The sequence below is a fragment of the Dipodomys merriami genome, unplaced genomic scaffold (assembly GCF_024711535.1).
Source record: "Dipodomys merriami isolate MVZ:Mamm:240054 unplaced genomic scaffold, mDipMer1.0.p SCAF_50, whole genome shotgun sequence".
NCBI lineage: Eukaryota > Metazoa > Chordata > Mammalia > Rodentia > Heteromyidae > Dipodomys > Dipodomys merriami.
This window is the reverse complement of record NW_027206069.1, coordinates 4475329-4502927: the sequence shown is the minus strand read 5'-3', so window position 1 is coordinate 4502927 and position 27599 is coordinate 4475329. Positions and strand designations below refer to the sequence as shown.

Genomic DNA, 27599 nt, shown 5'->3' with positions numbered 1-27599 from the left:
GCTGACAAAACATCACATTTCCAAGTACACGCTCCTCCTACAGGGCACTCCTGAACAAAGACAGGCGAAGCCACCTGTGCCCTGTCAGACATACAACCCAGGGCCCGGAGTGACACACAGCACGGTAGAGCCTGACATGCAGGCAGTGACGGTACATACATTCATTCCCGCCCCTTCCAGGGACAGTGAGTCTGGGTTAGGGCCAGGGGTGGGAGCATTGGAACCCTCAGCCATGGGACTCTTGTCAGTTCTGTAACCTCCAGCCCTCCAGCCCTGGCCCAACTCTAGAAAGATGAATCCTATCTAATTTTTTAATCACTGCTGCCAACAGTCAAAAGAAGGAAAAGATAGCCTAAAAGGACCTGAGGTAGAATGCCCAGTAAATCAGACAACCACAGGCTACCTGTCCCTTAAGAACAACACCTCCTTCCCCCATACACACACCTGAAATCTACATCTCTCCAAAAGAACTGCAGAGGCCAAGGCCTCTAAACACACACACACACACACACACACACACACACACACACACAATTAGTGTTTCATCTTTCTGTAAAGGAATCCGGTAACATAAATATTAATCAAACAGAAGAATCTGCCTTTTCGTCTTGGCCCATTATGAGTGCTGGATTGTGATCTTTACCTATATTTACAGATATTCAAAGGCAGATTCTATCTTGTTGGAACTGTCATAAATGGACGTCTGAGAAATCAGCGAGCAAGTTCAGACAGATATGTCCAGGACTAGCAGCTTTGAGTTCCCCACGGTCTATCAACAAGTACATTGACAAATACCTTCAGACTCCTCCACCAGAAAAGCCAGCTGCTCAAAGTTCGGATTACCTAAATCTCAGGCTTTTTTTTTTTCTCTCTAAGATCTGCTCTTACTCAAAATGCCAAGCAGGCACGTGGAGAGGGCAGAACATGCTAGATGCTGTGTCTGACCCAAATCCTAAGCAGATAGGTATACACATATATTCTTAAAGCTACTTGGCCTCCTACTAGAGCAGATGTGTTCTGTCTGCTTCAGACTTATTCCTGAATAATGAAGAACTGGATCCAATCATAAGCTGGAAACACTGTCAGAGGGAAAGGGTACATGTTCTTAGTTCCCGAGTCACTGCATCTGAGAAATGTTTGAACATTTCCTTCCGAGTGTTTAGGTGGATACACGGAGGTCCCCACACAGGAGAATCCACTGTGGTCTCCCAGTTTTTTTGTGTTGTTGTTTTTTTGTTTTTTGTTTTTCCCGTAAAGGGTCTGTTGCAGTGCTAGGAAAAATTGGAGGCCAGTTTTTCAGAAGTAAAAATAAAAAGAGGCTCCTAGCAAGGTGACCATTTGCATACAAATTCTCTTTGGGGAGAGGGGGGTTGCTGCTAGAGAATCTGGGCTTGTAAAGAAGCACTTGCTATGAATTCCTTGTTATTCTGGGAGACCCCAGCCCCCACTCCAGGGGAGGGGCTCCATTCCCACACCATTAGGAAAGCAGTCCCAGCCCCAAGATGTTTCTCCAAGCAATCAGGAACCATGGGGGGGGGGGGGGGGGGCGGGGAGGGGTTCCCAGAGAAAATCACCTTGGGATCATCCTGCTTGCTCTTCTCCAGGGTCCTTCTAGGCCTCACCTGGATCTGTCCCGCCAAGTTAAGCCGCAGACCCGGAGGCCCTTCTCGGCCACAGTGGCAGACTAAAAGGGGGATCGATCCCGCAGGCTCCTCAAGAATCCAGAGCAAATGCCACCCCCAGTAAACCTACCCGTCCTGGGTCGTGGGCAGTTTTTGGGGGGAAGGCACCCCACCTCCAACTCCCAAAGAACCCAAAATGGAAGTGGATCATCCCCTCGGGTCCAGCCAGGTCATTCCAAGCCCCCCCCCACCTCGCCGCGCGCCCCCCGAGGTGGGCAGGGGGGCGGCTGGGGGAGGAGGGGCGGCCCGCAGCGCACAAAGGGGCCGGGGGCAGGCGGCCTCCCCGCCCTTGACCTTGGGTCTCCGCCTCCATCCATCTCCCGCCGCCAGCCGGGGGAAAGTGGGTTGGCCTGCGGCCAGGGGCGTGCTCACAGGGCTGGGGCTGGGCTGGGGGACTCTGGGGGGCTGTCGGGGGACGGGGAAAGGCTCCTGGAGGAAACCTTGCATTCCAGCCCACAAGGAGCTGGAGTGGAGTGAAGGGGGAGGGGGCGGCCCCCATTCACTGCACGTGTTCCCCTCCCCCGCCCCTTCCCCGGGCCGCGGCCCGGGCGGGGAGGAGGGGCGCAGCCAGCGGGGAAGAAAGGCGCGCGCCCTCCCGGCGGGTCAGCGGCGGGCTGCGTCCGTCCGTCTCTCCAGGCCCCGCTCGGGCAGCTGGCCCATTAAGCCCCCGAATTATGCATGGCCTTCCCGCCCCCGGCAGGCACAATCGAGGCGTACGGGGCCCCAGGTCTGGTCCGGGAACGCGTGCGCCCTGGGCGCAAGCTGGAGAAGTCTGAGCCGGGTGACCAGGCCGGCTGCTGGGCGAGGACCCGCGGCGCCCGAAGACCCGGGATCTGATCTGCTCCCCGCCACCGGCGGGACCGGGGCCGCAGCGGGAGGCCCTGGTGCCACCTCCCAGCTGTCACCTGGGCCCTCTCCCGCACGGTCCGGGAGGTGCGCCCCAGCCCGAGATCTGCAGAGCCTGGGGTGGGGGGAGGCCTTGTCCCCAACCTGGAAGCCACCTCCCCCGCAGGGCGGGAGGAGACGGACCCCCCCTCCGGAGCAGCCGGAGGGGCCCGGTGGAGAAGGGGGGTGGGAAGTGAGGGGTGGGGAGGGGTTCCCGGAGGTCGGAAGTGGGAACAAGCGGGAGCCACACGTGTTTAGCCGAGGCAGCGGGGCCGGTGTGGCGAGAGCGGGAGGGAAGGTGCGGTGTGGCCGCCGGGAGGACCCCACGCCCCCCCCCCCAGTCCCCGATCCGCCTCCCCCCCCAGTCCCCGATCCGCCTCCCCCCCCCCAGTCCCCGATCCGCCTCCCCCCCCAGTCCCCGATCCGCCTCCCCCCCCAGTCCCCGATCCGCCTCCCCCCCCCCCCCAGTCCCCGATCCGCCTCCCCGGCTTCCCCCGCTCCAGTCTGGCGCTCAGGACCCGGGCAGATCTCTAACCCCGCAGTGTGGACACCCTGCGGGGCCTCCGATTGTCTGTGGCTGGGCAAGATTTTTTTTTCCCCTCTTCACCCTTCTCGGAGCAGAGCCTAGGTCAGGAAAATTACATACTCCTCCTTCCCGGCCGGAGAGAGTCGCCTGGTGTGCAGGGAAAGTTTTACGAGCCCGCCACGCAGGGAGAAGACCGCACGTTTAGGTTTCCTAATTGGCCAGCTTTGAACTCGCGGTGGAAAGGGGAGAACCGGCTCAGCACCCCCACCCCACCCCCAAGGGAGAAGGGAATTTTGCTTTGCGGGTCCACAGCCCCAACGGTTGTCCAACCACTTACTTGTGCCTTGGGGGCGGGGGTCTCGGATTCATAGTCTCTATGAATCCAGCCTCCTGCTGACACCCGGAGCCCAAGGTCGGCAGTCCTCCCCGGGAGGACCCCTGGAGCCCTGGCTGGGAGGCTGGGAGCTGTAAGGCGGCCTCGGGTCTCTTGGACACGGGATTGGGACAGAGGCCCTGCCTACCCGTCCAGGAGCTGGGTGCTGGCCTGCGGGGCTCCGTGCTCGTGGCCTCTTGTGCTCGCTGGCCCCACACACCTGATGTCCACACCGACCACCTGAAAGCCTCGAAGGCGACCTGGGCTGAGCCACACCCAGCAGCCCAGGGCCTGTCAGGCGGTGTGGACCCTGTCCTAGGCTGTGGACTGAGTGAGAGCAACCCACACAATCGCTGTCCATGCGTGGGGAGTCTGCACTTTTGAGCACCAACAAAAGGTCATTTCGTTGCTCTTTCTTCCACCCAGAGGAGCCTCCTTCCAGTTCCCTGGCTGCCTGCAAAGCCAGGGGCAGAGCCTCCCCATACTTGGGGCTCACTCAGAGCTTCTCTTCCCCAGAACCACACCCTCCTACCTCTCCCCCACCCTCCAGGAACTCTTCACTCCAGAGCCAGCCAGGGCCCTCCAGACCCAAACAGGTGCACCTGCAGGGACTCAAAGAAACACACTGGCAAACAAAAAGGCCCTGAAGGCTGTCTGTGCCCAGCGGGCCTCCGGTGCTGGCCTCCCTGACTCCTGCCTGCCCCTCCCAAAGGTCATTGCCACTGCCTAGCAGAGTCCAGAACAAACAGGGCCTGGATTTTGTGAGGCTTGAGTTTAAACAATTCAGAGATCCTTTTTTTTTTTTTTGCAAGTGTGCATGTGCACACACACACGCATACATACACACAGAAATACCAATCCATACAGCTGCAACTTTTGGCCTGGCTCTGAGCTGCAAACAGTCCTCTCCAGGTGAGTACAGAAATCTAGGGATCCTCACTGCTTGGAGCAGGAGGCCCCGGATATCTTTTCATATCATTGTTATTGTCAGCCACGGACTCTTCCAAGAAAACCTACTGCCCAGTCGAGTCAAGTCCACGGCGTTGCGTGAAAGGTGCCCCTGGTTCTCACAGCTGCTGGATCCCACTGGTGCTGAGTCCTTCTCGAGATTCAGCTCAGGAGGCTCAGGCTCAGAGACGGAGAGGGCCTGCTGAAGGCCACACAGCACTTGGGCCACAGCATGAAGGTGCCACCCAGGCTCAAGGAGCCCTGTCCAGGATGAGCCCTCTCCTCTTGGACCCAGGAGGTGGCCTGCCTGTTACTACCATGTGACAGGGGCAGCTGTACATAAGATGCGCAGCCAGGGGTAAACAAATGACCACAGGCACGGCTGGGACGGCGGGGCCACGTCCTCACGGAGTCAGCCTCAGAGTAGACAGCGAGGAGCAGGAGCCTCACACCCACCACCGCATGGGTCCCTTCTGTCCCTGGAGACAGCCCAATGAACACCCCGTTTCTGGGACCCACTGAGACAGCGGCCTTCGAACAACCTCCCGATGACTCAGTTGCCTCCCCAACAAAATGAAAGTGTCATCACCTACCGCCTCCGAAAAGGGGGGAGGCGGCGATGGGAACAGGATGAAATGTGACCACAGTGGCCTCGGGCCACCAGAGTGTAGGAGCCAACACTCAGGGCCCCTCCTCACCGCTGGGTGATCTTAGGCAAGTGACTTGACATCTCTGTGCCACTTCCCTTCCTGTGAGGTGAGATTCACAGTAGACATAGCTCACGAGGCAGTGGGGAAGAACGCACCCTGACACCACGAGAAACGCGGAAGCCAAGGGCTCAGAGCAGTCGGCCCAGCTGCCCACCCCTCGGCTGGCCACACAGCCCACCTCTGACAGGTTCTAGAAACTTCATGGCTACGCACGAGCCAGGCATGAAAACTAGCAACAACAAACAAACTGAAATGTCTAATTAAAAAAAAAAAACTTAAGTGAAACTGCTATTTACTGTCAAATGAAAAAATAAAAACAATTATAATGAGGCTAACTATGCTGGGTGCTTGGTTCATTTGTTCTCTCTCTCTCTCTCTCTCTCTCTCTCTCTCTTTCTCTCTCTCTCTCTCCTCTCCCACCACCCCTTCCTCCATCTGGGACCAGTACAAATAGAAAAGAAGATGTCTTGTGAATGTACAGTTAGCACACGAAGCCCTGGGTTCAATCTCAAGCACTGCAAAGGATAATTTTTTTTAAAAAAAGAAAATAAGCTATAACTCAAACAATGAGATAAATTAATAAGATCTCGCAGCTCGAAAGGAAATAAAGCTCCCTTCTAGCTGACCAGTGCTTTTTATTCCCTTGAGATTTTCAACTATAGCACCGGGCTAAGTCACCTCTGCCGATGCCCCGCTCTGGCTTGGACCGTCCACGCGGGAGCCACCATCTCTCGCCTCGTGGGAGGCAGGCAAGGCAGGAGAGGCACTGCCCAATCCTAGTGACAGGTGGGGAAACAGAAACATCCCCCTCCTCCCGCCCAGGTGACATCGCCCAGGGCTAGGCAGCCAGAGCTGGTACACAGCCACCTGTCCTGAGCTCAGCCCTGCTGGTAGCAGGTTATATAAGCTCAGATAAGTCCCAGCGCAGGGAGAGCAGAAGGTCAGCACAGCTCCTTCCAGCTCAGAGGACATGGTTCTTCATCTAGACCACACACACACACACACACACACACACACACACATGCACATCACACCTTCTATGACAACAGCTAACCAGCCATGAGGCCCAATGCAAGCACATGGCCTACACCCAACCCTATAGGAAGCCCAGAAGGCAAGAAACAAGCATCTCCATCTCATAGGAGGTAGACAATCGGCTGGCAGTCACACAAACTCCCAGGGGAAAACAAAATTCCCAGGATTACAACAGGTAACAAATATTTTGCTTTTATCTTGGGGGTGGGGACCTAGGCAGCAATGAATACAAAACAAATCATTTGTATCAAAAAACATCCATTCTGTCTGCATGCGTGTTACTGCTTTCTCAGCTGCCGCCTGCCTTTCTCCCAAACCTTCACCTACAGGGAGGCCGCAAATTTTTGGTCCATGGTTCTTGGTGACCTGAGGATTCCTGGCTGCCCCCCCCAACACACACACCCAGGTCATGTCTGAGATGGGGGCTTCCAAGACCACTACCGCGGGGTCCCATAGTGGCACCTGCCACCAATCCCTCTTCCCCAAAGCCTCCAATTCCTTGGTAGCTAAGGGAGCCAGGCAGAGGCAGATCTGACTCCCCTTTGCCGTGAGACCTTAGGCAGGTTCCTTAACTACTCTGAGCTGAAATTCAGAATGAGGGCTAGAATTAGCTACTTCAAGGTTAAAAAAAAAATTAAGTGAGCTAACTCAAGAAATGCACCTGAGAAGGTGAGAAATCACAGGTAGGACCCCTCTTCTGGACCATCCACCAGCCTTGCCTGAGCTCCACCTCCTTACCCCCACCCCCCACCCCAGGCCAGCCGCTAACCAGCCCCAACACCCAACTGCTCTAGGGGCCACATTCCTCAACAGATCCCTGCTGTGCTCCTGCGTGCAGACAGAAGTAATCATTAGCTGTCACGATTTAATAATAAAAAGAGATCATCCATGCCACAACACACATGGATTTAACTAGTCTTAATTCGGAGGAGAAAAATTAGAACTTCAAATAGATCAGATGCAAGTTGCTTAACACAGCCCCGGAGCAGGGGTCTCTACCTCCAGTTCCCAGCATGCGCAAGGTCTTCCCTTTCTCTCACTGGCCAGGTTAACATTCTGTTTCCCCACTTTTAAAAAAAAATCTATTTTTGTTTAAGTCTGAGGGGAACAGGCTCAGAGCAGATCCCAACCCTGGCCCTGGTCCGAAGCCCCTTTCCTTTAACCCACTGTAATTAGCAGGGGGCCTCTGGGACTCCACAGCCCACCCCCCCCACCCCCCGCCAGCCACTGGCTGCCTGTGTCTGAGCAACAGAAAAACTGACTTGTGGGGAGGGACCAAGGTAAGACCTGAGAGCTGAGAGCAACTTTGGCTAAGGAAGGGGTGATGGAGGGGCCAGTCAGCACGCGCCTCCCCTCGTGAGCAAATCACTGGTGAGTGGCAGGAGGAAGCTGAGAGACAGAGAGCTAGGTCCCCGGGGATGCGGGGGATGTGGACTCAGAAGAGCAAGCACCCCAATATTGCCAAGCAGGGACCACACTTTCTTCATCACAGCTTTCTAGAAGCTTCCACTCCTCAGCTGTCTCCTTGTGGCATAAGCCTGTGCTAGATGGTGCTTTCCATGCCTCGTCTCAGTTGGCTCTGGGCATGCTAACTGAAAAGGGGGTGCTATCGAGAAAACTGAGGCGGGAAGAGTGAGGGCCAGAGGGACTCTACAGGAAGATCTGCGCCCAGCAAGTCAGGACCCAGTTCCTCCTCGGCATGAGCCACCAAGAAAGCATCCTGTCTCCCTCTGACGCCACCAATGTCTTGAGTTCTAGAACCTGACAGAAGTTTCTCTCCGGCCCTAGCAGGTCACCCGTTCCAAGACTACCTGGGCTGCTGCATCCAGGTGCGGAAGTGTGTGAGCCCCAGGAGGAAGGCACTCCTGTGTCAGCACCCCACACCCACCACACCAAGCATCAGACACCCCAAGCATCATTAGGTATGTGTAAAGATTAGGAAACTGAGGCAGTACAGGACTAGTCACATGTCCAGGGTGTGAGAGAGCAAAGTAGCTCAGATTCAGGCTACATTTGCACCTAGCCCCAAGCTCTTAACCAACCCCTAGGTTGGTTCTAGGATCTAGAAGAGTTCTTCCTGTCTTCAAAGGATGGATGGATGGCCAGGCACTGGTGGCTCACGCCTGTAATCCTAGCTACTCAGGAGGCTGAGATCTGAGGATTGCGGTTCAAAGCCAGCCCGGGTAGGAAAAGCTGTGAAACTCTTATCTTCAATATCTCTAGAAAACCAGAAGTGGCACTATGGCTCAAGTGGTAGAGTGCTAGCCTTGAGTTGAAGAGCTGAAGGACCGCACCCAGGCCCAGAGTTCAAGCCCCATGACCAACAACAACAACAAAAAGATGGATGGATGGATGGATGGATGGATGAGTGGATGGATGGATACTGGTAGATGGGTGAATGGTAAATGAATGGATGGTGAATAATGGAGGGTAGATGGATGGATGGTGAATGTATGGATAGATGGTAGACAGGTAGGTAGATGGATAGTGAATAGATGGATGGTAGATGGTGGATAAATGGATGGATGGCAAATGGATGGATGGGTAGATGGATGGATGGATGGATGGATGGATGGATGGATGGATAGATGGATGGATGGGTGGGTAGATGGATGGTGGATGGATAGATGGATGTAATAGTGGATGGGTAGATGGATGGATGGTGAATGGATGAGTGGGTGGATGGATGGTGGATGGATAGTTGGGTAAATGGATGGTGAATGGATGGATGGATGGATGGTGAATGGATGGGTGGATGGATAGATAGATGGTGGATGGATAGATGGATGGATAGTGGATGGATAGATGGGTAAATGGATGGATGATGAACGGATGATAAATGGATGTGTGGGTGGATAGATGGATGGATGGATAGATGGATAGTGGATGGATAGATGGGAAAATGATGGATGATGAACGGATGGATGATGAATGGATGTGTGGGTGGATGGATGGATGGATGGATGGTGGATGGATAGATGGGTAAATGGATAAATGTTGAATAGAGTGGATAGATGGATGGCAGACAAATGGCACAATCCTTGGGGTTCCAGCAGAGCCCCCAACAAGGCAGGGAGAAGCCACAGAAAGGGAATGTGAGAATACAAGGCCTGCATTTGAGCAGATGCTATCAGAAGCATGTTCCTATCCCTGAGCCAGGAATCCAAACCAAAGTCCCAACCTCTGACTAACTCCAACAACCCTGGCCACAGGACCTCCCCTGCAGACCAGCTGGGAGCAAGCCCAGGGTCAACAGCACCCATGACAACAGAGACAGAGCTCCCTCCCAGAGGATGCTCCCCCACAAGCAGCACCGGCTTTTGAGGCTCCTGGTCTATGAGCCTGGATGCCCAGGATGAAGAAGGGGCTTAGTCTCTGAATGAATGAGTAAATGATGAATGAATGAGTGAATGGATAAGTGAATGAATGAGTGAATGAATATCCTCCAGGAGACAAAGCTTCAGAAACTTCCTTCCCGTTCCTCTTGGTCTAGTCTACCGCTAACTAAAAATAACAGTACTAATAATAATACAGAGAAGATTAAATAATCAGTACTTTTGTACCCATCTCCAGATGACCACAGTGAGGGAAAGACTGAGTCAGGAGCCTACACGCAGCCCTGCCCTCACTCTAGGGACACACAGGAGGGTGGAGGGAACCCACCTATTTCCCAGGATCTATCTGTGAATCACCACTTCTAGAAGGACCCCAGGTGGGACCTCTGGGACCAAGCACCGTCTGCAGGATTCAGGACAGGCAGAACCTCATCAGATGAAGCAGGTAGCCCAAACCAGAGACAAGAGTCCCTAAGAACCACCAGCCACCCATTGCCAGCTACTGCCCAGATCAGCGAGGCCTGGGGGACAGCGGACGCGGGAGGATGCCCCTGGAACCCTGGCCAGGAGGCAGGAGTTCAGGCCCGGGGAGACCAGGGGTATGTACAACAGCTGTGCAGATTTCCGGAAGCCTGGGCAGAGAAGCGCCCATGATTCCTAGTTCCCCCTCTTAAAATATAAAGACTCAATTATCTTTGAGCAGCTTGCTTTACACATGAATTGACACATTTATTTTACAATAAATAACTGAAAGTTATCTGTATTTCCTTTACTGTTAATCTACACAGAGAAATAATAAACAGGGCTTGTCTACGAAACTGTAAAGATTGCAGTCCTCAGAATTCAATTAAGCTAAAATAATTAATGCTCCTACCATATTAAATTACTTCATACATTTGAGCCACTGAAGTTGTATTCTTTAATCTTCCCTTTTTTATTAAAATTTTAAAAAGGGAAGGAAAGAAAGAAAAGTTGGTACCTAAAGTAGGCAGGGAAACAGAACAGGAACTAGAAAGTAAGGCGGTGATGGTTGTTAGGAAGAAATGCTCTTCTGTAGCTGACACAGCATGTAGACTGTGTTTTGTGCCTTTGATTAAAACAACATTTTAAATGCTTTGAACAAACATATCTCTTTAGAGTTCTAAGGGATTCTTTTACATATATCTTCTGGGCTGGGAAAAAAAAATCTATTCGTCCAATTGCTGAGTAGAAGGACCAAGGAGATTTTCTCATCACTCATAAATAAAAATACCATCAGTTATAGCACATTACTACCCAAATAGGGAGAGAGAGAAAAACAAAGAACAAAAACTGGGGGACTAGACGGGTGGCCAGGGGATGAGGACAAAGCCACTTGGAGATTGACTCTGTCTTTTATAAAATCCCATCTAGTGGCTTTCTTAAATAAACCTCATGGAGATCGACATTCTCTCATTGGGAAACGGCTTCTGTGTGAAATAAGGATTTGGGATGGGGGCGGGGGGGGGGTGTCGTTGGGGCAGAGCAGAAGCCTGGAAGCTGAGCATAAGAACATACTGAGGGAGTTGGAGCTTTCTGAACTCTACTCCTGTATGGGCCAGCATAGGCCAGGAGCCCTGCAGCCTGCCTCCCTGACTGGCCCCACGTGGTGCAGGGAGAGGCGCTGGGGATCATTCTCCAGGCTGCCATCACAGAAGAAGTGAGAGATTCCACCCCAGGGCATCCATCCGAGGGCAAGGCACTGCCAGACACTGGTGGCTCAAACCTATAATCCTAGCTACTCAGAAAGCTCAGATGTGAGGATTGGAGGTTCAAAGCCATTCTAGGCAGAAAGGACTATGAGACTCTTATCTCCAATTAGCCACCAAAAAGCCAGAAGTGAAGGTATGGCTTGAGTGGTAGAGCAAAAAAAGCTGAGCAAGGGCATCAGGCCCTGAGTTCAAGTTCTAGTACCAGCAGGAGAGAACAAAAAAAAAAAAAAAAAAAGGCAAGAACAGAAGTCAGTATGGGGCAGACGAGACTATCTCATTAATATCCGTGGGCAGCCGACTGTCCCAAAGTCACAAAGCCATCCCAGGATGGAGACAGCCCTTGCTGCCTTATCCTAGCTGACTCCCAGGTAATGGAGATCCCCACCCAGGCCTTCCCACCTTACATCCTAGGCCTCAGTCTCTTTCAGAGCCCTTGACAGCCTCCAAGACCACCACCCATTTGCCCAGCCAGCCACCTACTTGAGCCAAAGGCAACCCCTGAGACCAAAGCCTACCTATTCATCCTCATGCCAGGGCTACTGGGATTATATACCCTGTTGACAGGTGGGGAAACTGAAGCTCACCCAAAGGGCACCAGCAGGATTCGAACTTGGATCCCTAGGGTCTGGCTTCAAAACAGCCTGCGAGTCCCCCCCACCTCCCCTGCTCCACAGGTTCCTGTGACCTGCAGGACTCAGAAGCATAAAGCAGAGACAAACGCTCTGGTTCACACACACCGAGCAGCAGTTCCAAGGGAGACCCAGCCTGCCACATGTGGGACCTGACACCAAGTCCCTGGCATGAACACACCTTGCTGGAGGACACAGGCCGTGCCCAGGGGCAAACACCTCACACCTGCTCTTCAGGTAGTGAGACCAGCTAGCTGTCCGGGCCAGCCACATGGGCGTGCCAGCCTCCCCCCAAGGGGCGCAGAGCACGGGCAAGTTCCCACGACCCCTCCCCACACCTACCCTCAGGGGCAGGCAACAGGAGAAGCGGCCTCTGAGCTGAGCGGGGCCCCATCCCTCTTTTCACAGACAAAGGTGGTGGGAGCTGAGTGTGCCCAGCCATCAGTGTCTTCCAGGTGTCACCCCACACCCCTTAAATCGCACCACACCCCTCTCCAGGTCGGTTCCCTTAGCTCTCTTTTACGGTAAGAAACTGACATTCCTGAGTTGTGAAGCAAGGACTCCAGCCCAACACTGCCAGACTCTCCAGCCAGGGACTGGGCCACGATCACCAGCCAAAAGAGGGTCAAGCAGCCGAAGGTTTCCGCGCTGTGCCCTAGGGCCCCAAATCACAGCCCCCAACCATAAAGCAAAGCCCCCGGCCATAGGCCAGGAGAACCTCCCTGAGCCCCGGGCCTGTGTCCTCTAGAGGACTGCCCAGAGCAGTCCAGAAGTGCCCAGAGCTGCCCCCGCACCAACGCAAGCACGCAGACTGCAGGTGTGAGCTCAAGGTGACGTCAGCAGCGAGCAGGTAAGCGACACGGGCCATACCTGTAATATTCTCCTGCTTGGGGCAGACGCCTTTCGTGGGTGAGAGCAGGTGTTCATCTTCATCGGGAGTCACCTGGATCCCAATCTCTACGGGCTCAGAGACTTTCCTGAGCTCGGCGCGCGAGGAAGGTGGCGGGCTGCCCTTGTCCAGGCCTTTGTCGTAGCAGACACCCAGGCTGCCACCACACTGCTTCTTCTTGTGCTCTATAAAAACCAGGATGTCCCCCAAGGGGAAGTTCATCTGACACTGGCCACAGGTGAGCAGGTCAGGGTCGGGGCCACCCACCATCAGCCCCAGGCCGCTGGGCTCCTCTATCTCCAGACCCTCGTCTTCATCGAGAATGGCCGTTTCCACATGGTCAGCCTCTGCTGGAGACAGGAAAGAGAAGGGAGGGGAGGGGCAGAGAAGACAGAGATGGGCTTAGGCGATCACAAGCATGAAAGCGCCCTCTACCCTTCTTCCCTCCCCCCCCAGAAGAGCCAGGTCCCTTTTGCTGCCAGAGGCTGGGACCCTCCAGGTTCTCCCATGATTTGGGGTTGGCCATCCCTGACCGCTGGGGCACAGCACAGCCCTGGCAGCAGCATCATGACACACCCGGGGACTTTCACTCAAACAGTGGTGGCCCAAGCCCTCCCCCATTCCCAATGCCTGCTCTGGCAACTTCTTCCAACACACCCAGTGCACAGGCACCCCATACGATCTTGGGATCAGGAGGCATGAGGATCCAGAGGCATGCCTCTCTAAGTCCAGAGCATCCCAGGGGGAAGCCCAGAGAGCAGCAATGGGGGCCCATCCCTTTTAGAAATCCAAACATCTGTATGTCTTTCAAAGGCTTCCTGGTTGGGTGACTTCAATGTCCTGCCAGGGCAGGCCAGGGAAGCAGCGAACTACAGCAGTGCTGAGTCTCCCTGCTCTCTCTGGCTGAAGCTACTAACCACCACCCCCCCCACACACACACACACACACAAACATATACTTCTCACGCTTTCATTCATGTTTTGTCCTCACCATTCATGGGCATCCTACTCACATTCCTCTACCTGAGCCCTGGCCCAGCACCAAACTGGAAAACAGAAACCCAGACAGGCGTTGTCTGAGCGCCAGTCCCTCCCAAGGAAAAAAAGCCCACATGCTCAGGGACAAGTGTCAGGTTCCAAAAAAGAATATACAAGGGGACAGGAAGCTTCTACTGTCAGAAGCACTGCCCCAGTCAGACTTTACACCCTAGCCAGCGTCACCCAGCGCTCAGCAACTCCCTATCCTTTATTATTATTATTATTATTATTATTATTATTATTATTATTTGTTGGTTGGTTTTATTTTTGTCTCCCAGAGATAGAGGGGAAAAAAAAAATCCTTCCAAATCTGAAAGCATTTCTTGGCAGATTTCAAACCACACTCACAATGGACAATCAGTATATTTGCTTTATTTTTTTTTCCTTTTTGCTGCTGTTGTAAGGGGCATAGGACCCAAGTTTTCTGAAGCTAATTAATGTCTCAGAAAATCAGCCACCTCCTCAAGGGGAAATTGGGGAAACAGGCAGAGAGACTGTCATAAATAAAGGGAAATAGCAACCTGGGCGTTCCTATTCCCCTTGGGGTCTGAGCAAAGGCTGGAATGTTTTGTTGTTGTTGTTTTTTAGTATTTCTTTTTTTTTTAGATCAAACGCCAGAAGTCAGAAGCAGTGGGGTCACCAGAGAAGCAAGGAGCAGCAGAGGTCTGACATGGGCTGCACAGGTAAATTCGAAGCTACGCGAGATTCAGCAGAGGATATGAAAACCACTAGAAGAGCAGGGAGAAGGAATGGAAGGGAAGAAAATGCATTCCGGGGCGGTGAAGTTACTGGCGGGCCGGAGCCAAAGAACAGATAATTTAGGGAAAAAATTCTGTGGTGTCTCCCATCCTACATATAAATCACTGCTCGGTGTTTTCTGAACACAGACTTGCTCGGGGCCTACGGGAGTCTGGGCGAATACCCATAGCTACAGCTCATGACGTAGAACGTGGACCTGCATGGAGAGTGATCCGATAAGAAGAGGTCCAGGTATTGCTAAGAAGGGAATTAACAACTTGAGTATCTCTTCCTGTACTTAAATAAATAAATAAATAAATGGCAGACAGAGCTCTCCATGAATTAAATGTAGGAAAAAAAAAATCCCATAGATGAGAAAATCCTAAATCTGTAGTCTACCACATCTTTAACCAAAAAAATAAAAATAAAAAAAAGACCCGACAAGGTAAAGAACCATCCTCTGAAGGCCAGAAACCATTAATTATACTTTAAAAAGAAACTGGAGTTTACTTAGAGGAGGAGTTTGAAGACAATGCCACATAATTAATTTACCAATTTATTGTATGAAAAGATGCTTTACAATGGTTAAAATGTAATCACAACCTTCAAAACTGCACAGCGGTTGGAGAGAAGAGACTGGCTTTTCCGTGAACAGTTTGTCAGAACGTAAAAGGTAATTATTCGGTGCCTCTCTTCCCTTTAATGATCTAACATTGAGCAATACTGTTTATATTGAAAAGCTCGCACCTTTAATTACCAATTACATATACATAATTCCAGAGCCAAAAGGAGAAGTCTCTGAAAAAGTTCTTTAGAAATATAAGGGTGTATTGTGCACCATTTCTAGAGAAGGAGAGTTAATAAATGGGAGGAGGATGTCAAAATATTGTTTTGCTTTTTAAAAAAAAGGCACAAAGGAAATGAGCTGAAAAGTAAAAAAAAAAAAAAAGAAAAGAAAAGAAAAAAGAAAAAACGGGTGAGGGGGGAGAATTACAAAATAAAATTGAGAATTCAATCCAAGCAGGGCTCAGACACAGTACCTGGTAGAGTCTTAAATACCAGCCCTGAGCAGGCCTGGCAAAATGCCCCATGCACAGATTGGGTTAAAATAAAATAAAAATAAAAAAGCAACAAATCCACATTTCCAACCCACCCCCTGTCCCTTCTTGAGGGCCGGGGTCAGGGGTCCTTGTCTTGTCATTGAACCTGAGGATGACTTTTTCCATATTTTTTTTAATTAACTTTCTCAGTCGCATCGGTCCTCCCTCCCAGCAGGCTGATGGCCAGCGTGAGGAATTCCCCCTTTCCTTCTGCGAGGAGATCTGAAGCTACAAAATTCCAAATTCATTTCTAATTCAGAAGAATCACAGGCTCATTGAAAAATTAGCAAAGGTCACAGATGCCAGTTCACAAGCAACCCTATTCCTCCGAGCCTACGAGACTCCAAACTAGCACTGTTCCCCCTCCCGCTATCTTCTTTCTTTTTCCTCCCTTTCTTTTTTGTAACATCTGTTCTTCTCTTTCTGGCAGCTTCTGTCTTTAACTCTCCCCACGCAGCCGGCCTTATGCACCCCGTAACTGAAGTTCTTCAACCCTGTCTACTAAGCCAGGGTTCTGACTGTGCCTTAGTTTCCCTCATGGCCGGCCAACCAGGGGACAGACAGATAGCAGACAGCACCAGACCCTCCATCTCTAGCTCCCACACACAAACCAAGATGAAACTCCTGTCCCTCAGGAAACTGGATGGTAAAGGAAGGGGATGCCTCCTTCCCCTCCCATTTTCAGCACTGGAAGTAAAATTGCGTGAGCAGTGAGTAGCTCAGCCTGTCACCTCGAAAGAACGGGGGTTTCCTCACTCGACCCCAGGCTGTGGGGCTCTGAGCTGTGGCCTAGGGCAAGAGACAGGGCCAAAGATGATGGCTTGCCATTTCTCTCTCTCTCTCTCTCTCTCTCTCTCTCTCTCTCTCTCTCTCTCTCTCTCTCTCTCTCTCTCTCTCTCTCTCTCACACACACACACACACACACACACACACACACACAGTATTTAGGCAGCAGAGTCTTCCTGAGTCCCAAAGTCACCCAACTTCTGGGTCATAGATGGGTGGACCAAGGGAGCCGAGTAGGCCTCTAGGCTAAGGTGTGTGGTCTTCAGAGACACCCCCAACGATTGTGGTTTCATTTCCGCTGGCGGGCGGATACTGGGCTGGGCATGTAGGGGTGTGTGTGTGTGTGTGTGTGTGTGTCTTCTTAGAACTATATCAATAACAAAAAATGAGAAAGAGCCACTTGGCCCAGCCGGGGCACGGAGGTGTGTGGTCCTCCGGGCCTTCCTCTGTGGGCTCCGGAGAACAATCCTGCAGCTCTGTGCCACGCTGCCCTCAGCCAGGCCTCTGCTCTGACAGGCAGAGCAAGCGTCCCAACTGCCACCCAGCAAGGAGAGGCAAGACAAATAAAAGCAAACCCCCCCTCGCCGGCCCCTCCCACAGCCTCGCATCTTCCTCTGAGAAACGGGCTTTCTGGATAGAGCTCCCCAGGTGCCGGGAGCCCAGCAGAATCTCACTGCTCTCTGGGTAGGAGGGAGGGGAGTGCGGAGAAGCTTCACTCCACTCGTTAAGAGGGAAAGTGAATGGATACGGCCAGCCACAAGCTCAAATGTCAGAGGACATGGGAGGGTTCTGAAATATTAAATCCTAAAGTGCATGAGCAAATATATATTCACACACACACACACACACACACACTTTTTCTTTTACAGCAAAACCACACTTTCTTTACAAGGCGAGCCTCCTCCCAGCTGGTAAGCGCCTTGCGAAGCAATGCAACCAGGCTTCCCAAATAATCGCCGACATCCTCGTTCTGGACCGCGGAGGCGCCTGATCTCGAGACAAACTTCCCCATGTCTCCCATGGGCAAGGGACGGAATCGGGGCACAAGACGGAAACGGGAGAGCGTGCTTCACACCAGCCCAGCCCAGCCATCTTCAAACCCCAACGAAGAGGCCTCACCTGGCCAGCAAGGGCCCCACTTGTGAGTGCCCCGCCCACCCAGGTGCATCTCCAGCCACCTCCCTGCACCGGCCCTTCTTTGGGGAATTCCAGCCCAAAGGCCAGCCACCTGCTGTCCCAAGTGCAGAACACAGCACGTGTGCTGTGTGCACAGGACTGGCACGCGGAGGCAGGCACACACACACAGGGGCACACAAGTACACATGCACACATATGGGTGCCTCCCCAGCACGCGAGCTCCTGCTCCTCCACCATACTGCTGAACCCGCAGTCCAGGAGACACAGAGGCGGAATTATTGGTTCCATGATGAGGGTGGCGAGAGTGGAGGGAAGGACGCCAGGCTCTTAAAAATCGTGTGCCACGCACGTCACAGCCCCCACCGTGATGTGCATGTGTGCTTACAAGACACACGCCCATCCATCCACCCGAGCGCTGCCTGCACTGGAGACCGCACCTGCTCCCCACGAACACAGCCGGCGCGTTTGCCAGCAAGCCCCAGCTTCCCGGGGACAAGCAGAGGTGATCCCAGTCCTCCGGAGGACACCAAAACACCCTGACACACGTACTCCACACAGCACAACACTTCCGGAGCCGCCATCCATTTTTAATTTATTGGATCCCAGGGAAAATAACCATCGTGAGGAGTTGGGGAGGAGACGGAGGGAGGGGGAGAGAACGAGAATCAATTCTTGGGAGAGAAAATAATCTATGACTAGGTGACACTGAAAGGCAGGACGAGAGATTTTTATGAAGTTCTCCCAACTGAAGGAATAATGAAGAACCTGGCAGAGGAGACCACACGCGTAAGGGTGGGGCAGGGGTTGGGGGGAATCTGGGATCCATCACAGAGACAAACTACCTGTCCAGGTGTGACTGTAAGTCACAGTCCACTGTAGGCCTCACAACCCTACACCTCCTGAGACCTTTCCAAGATCACCTCCACAGAGAGACAGGGGCCACAGTAAGGCCACCACCCTGTCTGCTCCATGTCAACCATACACCTCAGACTGAAATTTCTACCATGTTTTTGATATCTGGAAGGAAGACAGAGAAGGCAGCGAGGTAATGTGGGTTTCATCCAGGGGTACAGGGAGGGTGATCAGAACCCCAGTAAATGTGGTTTGGTTAGCAGGATCTTAGGGCCTGGCCGACACTTCGGGCTCTGTGAGAGGCTGAATGAGAAAGAGAGAGGCATGGAGGGACCAGGATGCACAGATTGTCCTGCTTCTGGCAAACTCGGGGAGATTAAGAACAGCTCTCTGCAGAGGTTTCTAAATTCTTCTAAAGCATTCGTCACCTCCTCCCCTTCCCAAAGCCCATTCCTCCCCAGAACCACCCCCCCCCAAAAAAAAAACAAAAAACCCACAGCTCAGGAGGCTGGATCACACGAAGGCAAAATGGGGGGGGGGGGGCAAAAACAAAAACCACAACAGCAACAAATGAATAAGAAAATCTACACTCAAATGGATTTCACAGATGCTGGCCATTGCTACAAAGTTACAAGGAAAAAGCTCAGTCCACAAACTCAAAGAATAAAATGACCTAGGTTTTGATAAATAAGCTAGATTATCTGCGGAAAGGGAGGGAGTTGGTTTTTGTTGTTGTTGTTGTTTTTCAAGGTTTGCTGCCATAGAAAACCTTCCACACCTATTCCTCTATAAAATGGCAACTGCCAGAAATGTTCCAAGCCACAAAGGGACTCAGATATGCGATATAAAAGCCATTCTCTGCAGCCAAACGAAGAGACTCATTTTATTGAATAGTATGTTTTTGCAAAGGTGTGGGTGGGAAGAACTTCCATGGAGTACACTGATCCAAAAAAGCCCCCAGGGAGGGCTTGGTAAGGTAAGTCCTTCTCCAAGGTAGACATTTAAACAGTGTCCTTTCTCCCCCCCCCCCCTTCTCAGTAGTGCATCCATTGGGAGGCGCATGCTGATCATAATAACATTCGCATTTGACTTTCTTGAGTCATTGCTGCACGTTGTTTAGAGGACTCCTCACGATGGTTCACAAACGTATTTTAGATTTTAGCAGTTCTGTGAACAGGGGTCATAAAAATGTTATGTAAAAACAGAAGATTATTTCCTCCACCCCCTTCCTTTTTGCTTTGAAGTTACTTCATTTTGTGTGGTCTGGGATTTCATGACAGTTAAAACAGTTCGGGATAGCTCATTCAACACCCAAGCTAAATTATCAGCTGCTCCACAGAAAGAAAAAGGAAGGGATTTTTGTGAATTCAAAAGGACACAAAAGACTTGCCAATGTCAAAACGCCGGACAGAGGCGGAGGCCAGGGGTCGGCAAACCAGGAACTTGTGTCACTTTTACCAGCAAGAACCTTCCTCGCAGACTGCCGAAGAAGACACAAGAAGCGTGTCCCCATTTCCGTGTGTGGCCTGACCCACTGGGGAGCTGTTTATACACGTCCTGGCAAACACCAGCCACTCAGGGGAGACAAGTCAAAAGGCCGGAGGAACAGGGGAACAAAATGTGAGTGACTCTCACCAACAAGCCGCTCCTGGGACTGGGAGATGGGGAAGCAGAGAGGCCAGAAAACAGAAAGAGCCCCAGACCGAACGTGTGGGAGTCTAGAGGAACATGGACTGACAAAGCCACAGTCAGAGCAGCTGATGACACAGATGAGGGTCCCTGGCCTTCAGTGGCCCCCCCCGCCCCCCACTCCCCCCCCCCCCCCCCCCGCCACTCACACAAACAGGAATGTGTGTCTGTGCCCTGAGCGCCGCGCGGCCTCTCGGCAGAATGCTCAGCCCGCATCAATATAACTTGACTGTGCGGCGCAGGCCAGTCCCCAGAGAGTGTTTATGTCCCTTGTCCTCTCCAGATGTGACGCCAGTATTCATCTGGAAGCCAAAAAAGCCTTGGAGAGCTTCGGCTCAAGGTGATGACGAACAGGGCAGGCAAAGGATCCTTCCTTTAACCACGGGAGATAGAAAGAAGAGAAGTCCCGAAGGATAAGAGGTAGACCCCCGTCTTTCCCTTCCCCCAGATTTTTATCATCTCTGTGGTCTGTGTTGCCTGGCCACTGCTCACAAACTCCTCAAGTTCCAAGACAAATGACTGAGGATTTCTAAACTGAATTGTTTTTTAATGGTTTTGGACAGGCTAGAGGCCACCGGCCAGCACAAATCCTGGAGCTGACTGTGCCTCTTTACCTCCGAGTTGTCCAATGAGCTCTGTGACGCTAGATATTCACAACTGGATCGACTCGAACATGAAATGCAGTAGAGAAATCATCGAATAAATGGCCGGCCCTGTCCCTCTCCAGCTGATGACAGCGTAAGCGCTTGTCTGACCTAATTTATTTCTCTTTCAGGTTAGAATAAAGCACTTCTTCCTGTCACAGGCAAACCTCTTCTGCTCATCTACTGAGCTCAAGCAGAAGATTCGGGCTTCCTGGGCTGTCTGTAGATTTCTTGAACTCAGAAGAGATGACATTAGAGATCTAGCAATCCTGCGATCAAAGTACACCTAGTCCCCGGCACTAAATTACATGTTTAGGAGAGAAACGGTCTCATTAAATACCATCCACAGGGTGCTGTCTAGGGCGAAAGGCATTACCAGGGCTGACTTCTGGCAGGCATACATTTCTTCCAAACAAAGTTTTACACATTATTTGAGTTGGCATTTTATAGCTTTAGAGAACGGAGCTATTTCCCTTCGTTCCACGGGAACATTACCTAATAGAAGGAATCGAGATTCCAAAGGCTATAAAAACTCCGAGCTAAAAGGATTTCCATTCAACGAGCTGTTCTCAGGTACCCAGCTGCCACAAGCAGTGATTCTTCAGAGACCTGTGGGGTGGGTCAGTGGCATGCTCAGAAAGAGCCAGGTTGTCTGACCCAAAAGAACATATACTCATCCCCAGCACCTGCGGCTGATCCCCAGTGCTGTCACAGAACACACAGCTACACCACAGAAAAATCCAGGGAAACACACACGTTCAAGACTAATAATTCTAATTGCTTGGGGGGAGGGGGGTGGCTGGGAGGGGAGGGGAAGGAAAAGAATATATTAAAAAAGGAAGAAAGAAAATAGCCCCCCTCTCTGCCAAGTGAAGGATTATAAATCAATGACAATAGCTTGAAAATAGATTTCTCAAACTTATATTCTCATTCTGTCCTGCACGACTCTCTGCAGGAAAATCAATATTACAACTTCACACTTAAGACATTGTGCAGCAAGGCCCGGCTCCCAGCCATTGTAGCGGAGGCGCGAGCGCAGCGATGACACAGACACAGAGCGCCCCCTAGCCGCCAAGCACAGCCAGACTCGCCTCCGAGAGGCAGGTTTGCCATGAAGCAAAAGCCAATTTCCACTGAAAGTTTATTTTGAAAAGTATTTTATCACAACAAGCAACAGAGAGTGCAACGCAATCGACAGAGGAGCTGTAATGGGGTAAGTAAAGGCGGGGACAAGTCACGTTCTGTGCTATAAGACCATGCAGAAGTCAAATTCGGATAAGATTGCTAGAAAGTAGTATATGCCATAGATGGAAATTAGGACCTTGTAATCCAACGGTAGGCTAGCTTCCATCTCACCTGAGATAACAGTCTAATTACTGTCAAATGCACCCTCTGGCCAAGGAAGACCCACGCAGTCCTGCAGTGGTCAGCTGAGCATCTCACCCAACAACCTACCCTCACCTCCCTCCATGTTTTTAAGGCCAGCTCCCAGTGCGGCTGTATTTACCCTCACCCCGGAGAAAGGACTCCTTTCTGTTACGAAAGATTTCCAAGGCCAGTCAAAAATCACCAAGGGGAAGGCGGATAGCAACCTCCTCTCTTCTCTCCTCCAAAAGATACATGGATTATGTACAAAATCTTGGGGGGGGAGGGCAATACCCTTTAAAAATATTAGAGGTTGTTAAAATATGGTCAGGGCTGTTTTCTCTCAGGTGTGAATTACAAATGAGTAAAATCAGCCTGGCATAACACCTCTGATGAACACATGTTTATTCTCCCGTGGAATCAGAGCAGCTGACATATCGCACTTCTAACGATATGGGGCTCCCTTCTGCGCAGAGGAAGGCAAACTTCACGGCCCCCACCAACTACCCCAAAAAAGAAAATACGGGCAGGGGGACAAAAGAGGACCTGCCTGTATTAGGAGATGTATGGCCCAGTTTGAAAAGGCAAGTGGCTCTCCCTCTGGAGAGTTCAGATCATTGTGAGTGAGCACAAACACCTTCAAAACACACAGCTACAGCAAAAACCAATTTAGAAGGCAAGCATAGAATTAACACAGTTAGCCTAACTTCCGTGTCAAATCTTGGGGCTGACTATGCTTGGGGAAAAAAAATCATGAATTCATAAGGAAAATTACTGATCTTCCCAGGAAACCTGTTGGTGGGCTGTTGAAAAATGGCCTGCAGTAATTTCGCCTGGACATCTTATTTCCTGACATTTCTTCGTAAAACCTGAAGCTTCTCCAGAGACTCAAAACACATTTCCTGCTCCCTTGGCCTGAGTGGCATCTCCGGCTCTTGGTCTTCTCCTTGCTCAGAGGCTACCCCTTACCTCCTTTCAGTATTGTCCCTGGGTTGTTTTTGTGTTTGTTTTTATTAATAGCTGTGTCTGCCCTCTGCTTTGCAAAGCCATCTCCATCTGGGTCAAACCTTTAGAAACAAACCAGAAGCCCAGGTTTTCTCCTCCAGCTGTCTTCCTCACTCTTTTCTACCTTACTCTTCTTCTCACCGGCTCTGTCTGCATATTGAGCTAGCTCAACATGAGGTCTTGCTCCCTGAACCTAGACCATGGATGCTGTTTTTGTGTTCTTCTGCTTTCCCAGGCCATCAGTTATCCTGGGTTACATCACCCCTAAAAAAAAAAAAAATCGAAGCTCTGCCCCACAGGCCTGCAAGGCTGCCACGCAAACGATAGCGATGAGCCGCCTTTTTGGTGGTCTCTTTCATATATGCAATCTCAAATGGGAGCCCCCCCTCCACCTCCACTGGGGGCTGTGACTGCCCCTGCTTTGGTAGGTACCCCCCCCAGCAGCCCTAAATCCAGGGGCTACTGGTCCCCAGGCTATGTTGCTTCAAGTGCACCCTATTCCTTCCTTTGCTTTGCTTGCTCCTACCTCCTGGGTGACACAGGACAGACAGAAAAGCCAGCTGCTTTTTTTTTTTTTTTAAATAATAAGTAGCCTTGTCTAAGAACTGGTTGGACCACTCTCCCTGCTTAAACCCCTGCACAAAGCCAGGCTCCCACTGTCCCTGGAAGGCAGGCAGGATTGCTTTGGCCCTTATCCTCTTCCTTTCCCTCCCTGCCACCATGCCAGTGTCCGCTGGTTTTCCCCAGGCAGCTCCGAGCAAGGCTGAGGCCGTGCACAAGTGCAGGATAGGAGGATGTGGCCTTGCCCCCAGGCTCAGCTGCCCACTGGTCCTCCTGGCCAAGGCTCGCTCCTGATGCCCGGGGGGGATGCCAGGAGAGGGAAAGCAAAAGCAGAGCACACCTACCTGCCTCCTTCCCCTTACACACAACTGTATTCGCTCCTGGTTCTTGTCACCGCTGCCAGCCTGGAAGCACGTCCCCAACATCTCCCCCCTTTGTAGACCCCCAACACACACACACACACACACACACACACACACACACACCTCCCCTCCTCAAAAACAACCTTTGCAATTAGACAGAGGCTCCATGGGGCAAACTGCCTCCTGGAGAAAACTAGACATGGTCGAGAAGAGAGATCTGAAAGACCACCCCAGCCAAAGCGCTGCCCACGGCAGGAGAAAGGAATTTTTAAAAAATGTCAACTGGCAGAAAAAGACCCCGATCACACCCGGCTCAAATCTAGATGCAAAAATACAATAAAACAGATGATTTTAATCGCAGCCCAGCAAGTAGTCTTTGGTATTACAATAGCAAACCGTCACAATTAATAATAAGAGATCCTCTTCCCTTCTCCAAAAGCCATCTCCCCTCTCCTCAGAACCCGGTGAAAATACCTAATCCTTCCCTCCCCCAGCCCTGAAAATAATACTTAACAATAAATAATAATAAATCCACAAATTCTTACTAACACGTTTGAGTAACAAAGGAGAGAACCCCAAGGCAACACTGCTCCGAGCAGATGGCTCCTCTGCGGAGTTTCCAGGGGAGGGGAGAACCCCTTTATATATTTATTTATTTATTTAAATTTTTTAAAATATAACATAAATATTCCGGCTGTCGGCCGCCTCCGGGCAGCCAGGCGGCGGCGGCGGCCGGGAGCGCCCGGCCCCAGCGCCCGGAGGTAGGAGGAGAGCCGCAGAGCGCCCGGAAGACACAACCTGCCCGCGATCGCGATGGCACCCAAAAGGACGTTTTATTTCTATTGCAATGAAACAAATAAATACAAGCCCCGGCGATGACCCAGCTCGCACAGCCGGGCGGGGCGAGGCGGGGGGAATGGATGGAGAGGCGCGCGGCGAGGAAGCGCCCCCGCGGGCGGCCCGGAGCGCGGGGAAGCGACCTGGCCGCAGCCACCGCGCGGGGACCCGGACTGGCTCCCCAGCAAACCTGGGTACCCGGGCGGCTCCAGCTCGGGTCGGTTTGGGTTTTGTTTGGTTTTGTTTTTTCCCTTTTCTTTTTTCTTGGCAAACCCAGCCCGGGCTTTGCGAGCTGCCGCCGCTGCCTGAAATTTGCATGCCCCGCCACCGGCCCGGACCCCGCGCGGGGCGGCGGGCGGACTTAGATCCGGGGCTGGGAGATGCCGGGGCGGATGGGGGGACGCACCGCTCTCGCTCTCCCCTTCCTTTATGCATTTTCGGTGTCTGGGGGTTTTGTTGGTCTGGGTTTAGGGCTGTTTTTGTTTTTTACGATTTTACAAGTGCACGCCTCTCTGCCCACTCCCGCTAACACGCTGTGCGCGTGGCGGGGATTTGTCACCGACCCCGATCGCCACCACGTAATTCTTTTTGCATTTATTTTTTGGAGTGGTGAAAGCGGCCCCGGCGGCCCCAGGAGGCGGCGGCGGCGGGGAGCGGGGAGGGGGCGCCGGGCCCCGCGCTCCTCCGCCGCGCAGCTGGATTCTTTTGCAAATAGCAGGAAAAGGGGCGGGCGGGCGAGGCGGCTGCGGAATCCCCGCAGCAGCGGGGCCCGGGCGCCCTGCCGGGCGGGGCGCAGCAACGGGGAACCGGGGGGATATCGGGCACCGGCCGCCGGCCGCCTCTCGGCCCGCGCGCGCGCGCGCTCACGGCTCCCCCCGAGTCCGGAGCGCACCCACCCCGGTCTCCGCAGCCCGTGCCTGCCGTCAGCGCGGACCCACGCGCTCGCCAACTTTTCCCGGCTCCCCCTCCCCCTCCGCGCCCAGCCCCCTCCCCCCTCCCTCCAAACCCCGCCGCCGCCGCCGCCGCCGCACACGCCGCGCGGAGGGCCGAGCGTCCGGCCGGGCTCCGCGCGCGCTCGCCTCCTCCGGCCCGGCCGCCCCCTCCCCAGCCCGGAGCCGGCTCCGCAGCCCCCGCCCCCCTCCTCCCCGCCACCACCACTGCCCGGGCCCGGGCCGCGTCGCAACGCCAGCTTCCCCCGGGCTGCAGACAAACTTTCCACCGCCCCCCGCCCGCCCCGCTCCGGGCTGACCCCGCCGCTCCTGCGGCCCCGCGGGCGGCCTTGGCGCCCGGGCCCGTCCGCCTGCAGCCCGGCTCGGGCTCCCCGGCTCCGGCCCCCCGCGCGCGCACCCCGCAGACACTTACGAGTGATGAGCTCCCTCTGGGACAAGTGCTGCGGGTTGCCCTGTTTGCGGCGGGACATGGCCCTGCATCTATTCCGGCATCGCCCGGAGAGCCGCTCTGATGGGTCCGGGGAGGGGTCCGAGCCGCCGCCGCCGCGCCGCCTCCTCCGCCCGGGCTGCTGCGGCTGCGGCTGCTGCTGCTCCTGGTGCTGGTGCTGGTGCTGGTGCTGGTGGTGGGTTGGCTTTTTTTTTCCCTCCCTTCTTCTCTTGCTCTCTTCTTTCTCTTCTTCTTTATTTTGCTCTTTCTTCTATGCTGTTTTTTGTTTTGTTTGCAAAAAAAAAAAACAAGAAAAAGAAAAAGGGGGAAAAACTCGAGCTAAAATAAAAGGCAACAAAAATAAATAAATAAACCCGCTGCTGCTTGCCACGGACGGACCGGCTGGTTTCCTTACCACAGGGGAAGAACAAGCTTTTGAAGGAGGAAAAAAAAAATCTCTTACACTTCTTCACACTGCTCGGCCTCTCGGACTTGTCGGTGTCTGGCTGAACTTACAGCGGTTGCGCGCCCGCCTCTGACACTTTTCCTGCAGGGTCTGGCGAGGTTGGAAAGCAGCGCTCGGCCAGCCGCGGGGCGGGGATGGAGGGGAGAGGAAAAAACGCGAACAAACTGGCAAAAACAAAAAGAGCGAGAAAGCCGGCCAAAGAAGAGGAGGGGGACACGAAGGGAAAGCAAAAGGGGGAAAAGCGAAGAAAACTTGGGGACTTGTCTCGTACCCCCTCACCCCGCCCCCTCAAAAATCCCGGAGCAATGGTAACACTGTCGCGGCTCGGCGGCGGTTCCCGGCCGTCCGCGGGCCGCCCCGGGTTCTCCCGCAGGCTGACCCCGCCGAGGCTGGGGCGGGGGGGGGGCGGGGGGACACCCCGGGAGCGGCTCCTTCCCGGTCCACCTGGCGGGCTGGCGCCGGCCGAGGGGCCGCCGGGTCCCCGCGAGCCGAGGCTCCCCAGCGCTCCCCGGGCGCCGAGGGCCCAGGGGGGCAGCGGGGCGGAGGGGCGGCTCGCCCAGGGCGCCTGGGTCGCTGCGGGTGCGGGCGCCGGACTGGGAGCTATAGATTGCAACGTGAAGATGGCGGAGTCCGGGTTCTCTGGGAGCTCTCGGTCTCTCTATGGCTGGGGCTGCCTCTGTACAATGGGATAAAATTCAAGTTCAAGTGCGGACGTGACGTTTAATCTGCACCAGAGACAAAAAGACCCAGAGAGTCGGAGCACTGGGGGCGACTAGCGGTGGCTTTTTAACATTGTACCCTGCAAGAGAACAAGAAAGCACACCCGGAGACACACACACACGCACGCGAGCGCGCGCGCGCTCACACGCACACCCCGCCGGGGCGCACACCCGCGGCCCAG

General features: G+C 53.2%; 1 protein-coding gene across 4 annotated transcripts in view; it reads right to left on the bottom strand.

Annotated features, from left to right (window-relative positions):
- Positions 1–27386, bottom strand: part of Bcl11b (BCL11 transcription factor B) — a 99523-nt gene extending 72137 nt beyond the window's left edge. For 2 of the 4 annotated variants that reach the window (XM_069997609.1, XM_069997611.1), the window contains exons 1-2: positions 26218–27386; positions 12724–13092 (exon numbers count right to left, since the gene is read on the bottom strand). In XM_069997609.1, coding sequence (XP_069853710.1) covers positions 12724–13092; positions 26218–26275 — 427 coding nt within the window. In that variant the 5' untranslated portion in view covers positions 26276–27386. The remainder of the gene's footprint in view (positions 1–12723; positions 13093–26217) is intronic. The other 2 variants (XM_069997610.1, XM_069997612.1) reach the window with 1 other exon arrangement.
- Positions 27387–27599: the final 213 nt, after the last annotated feature.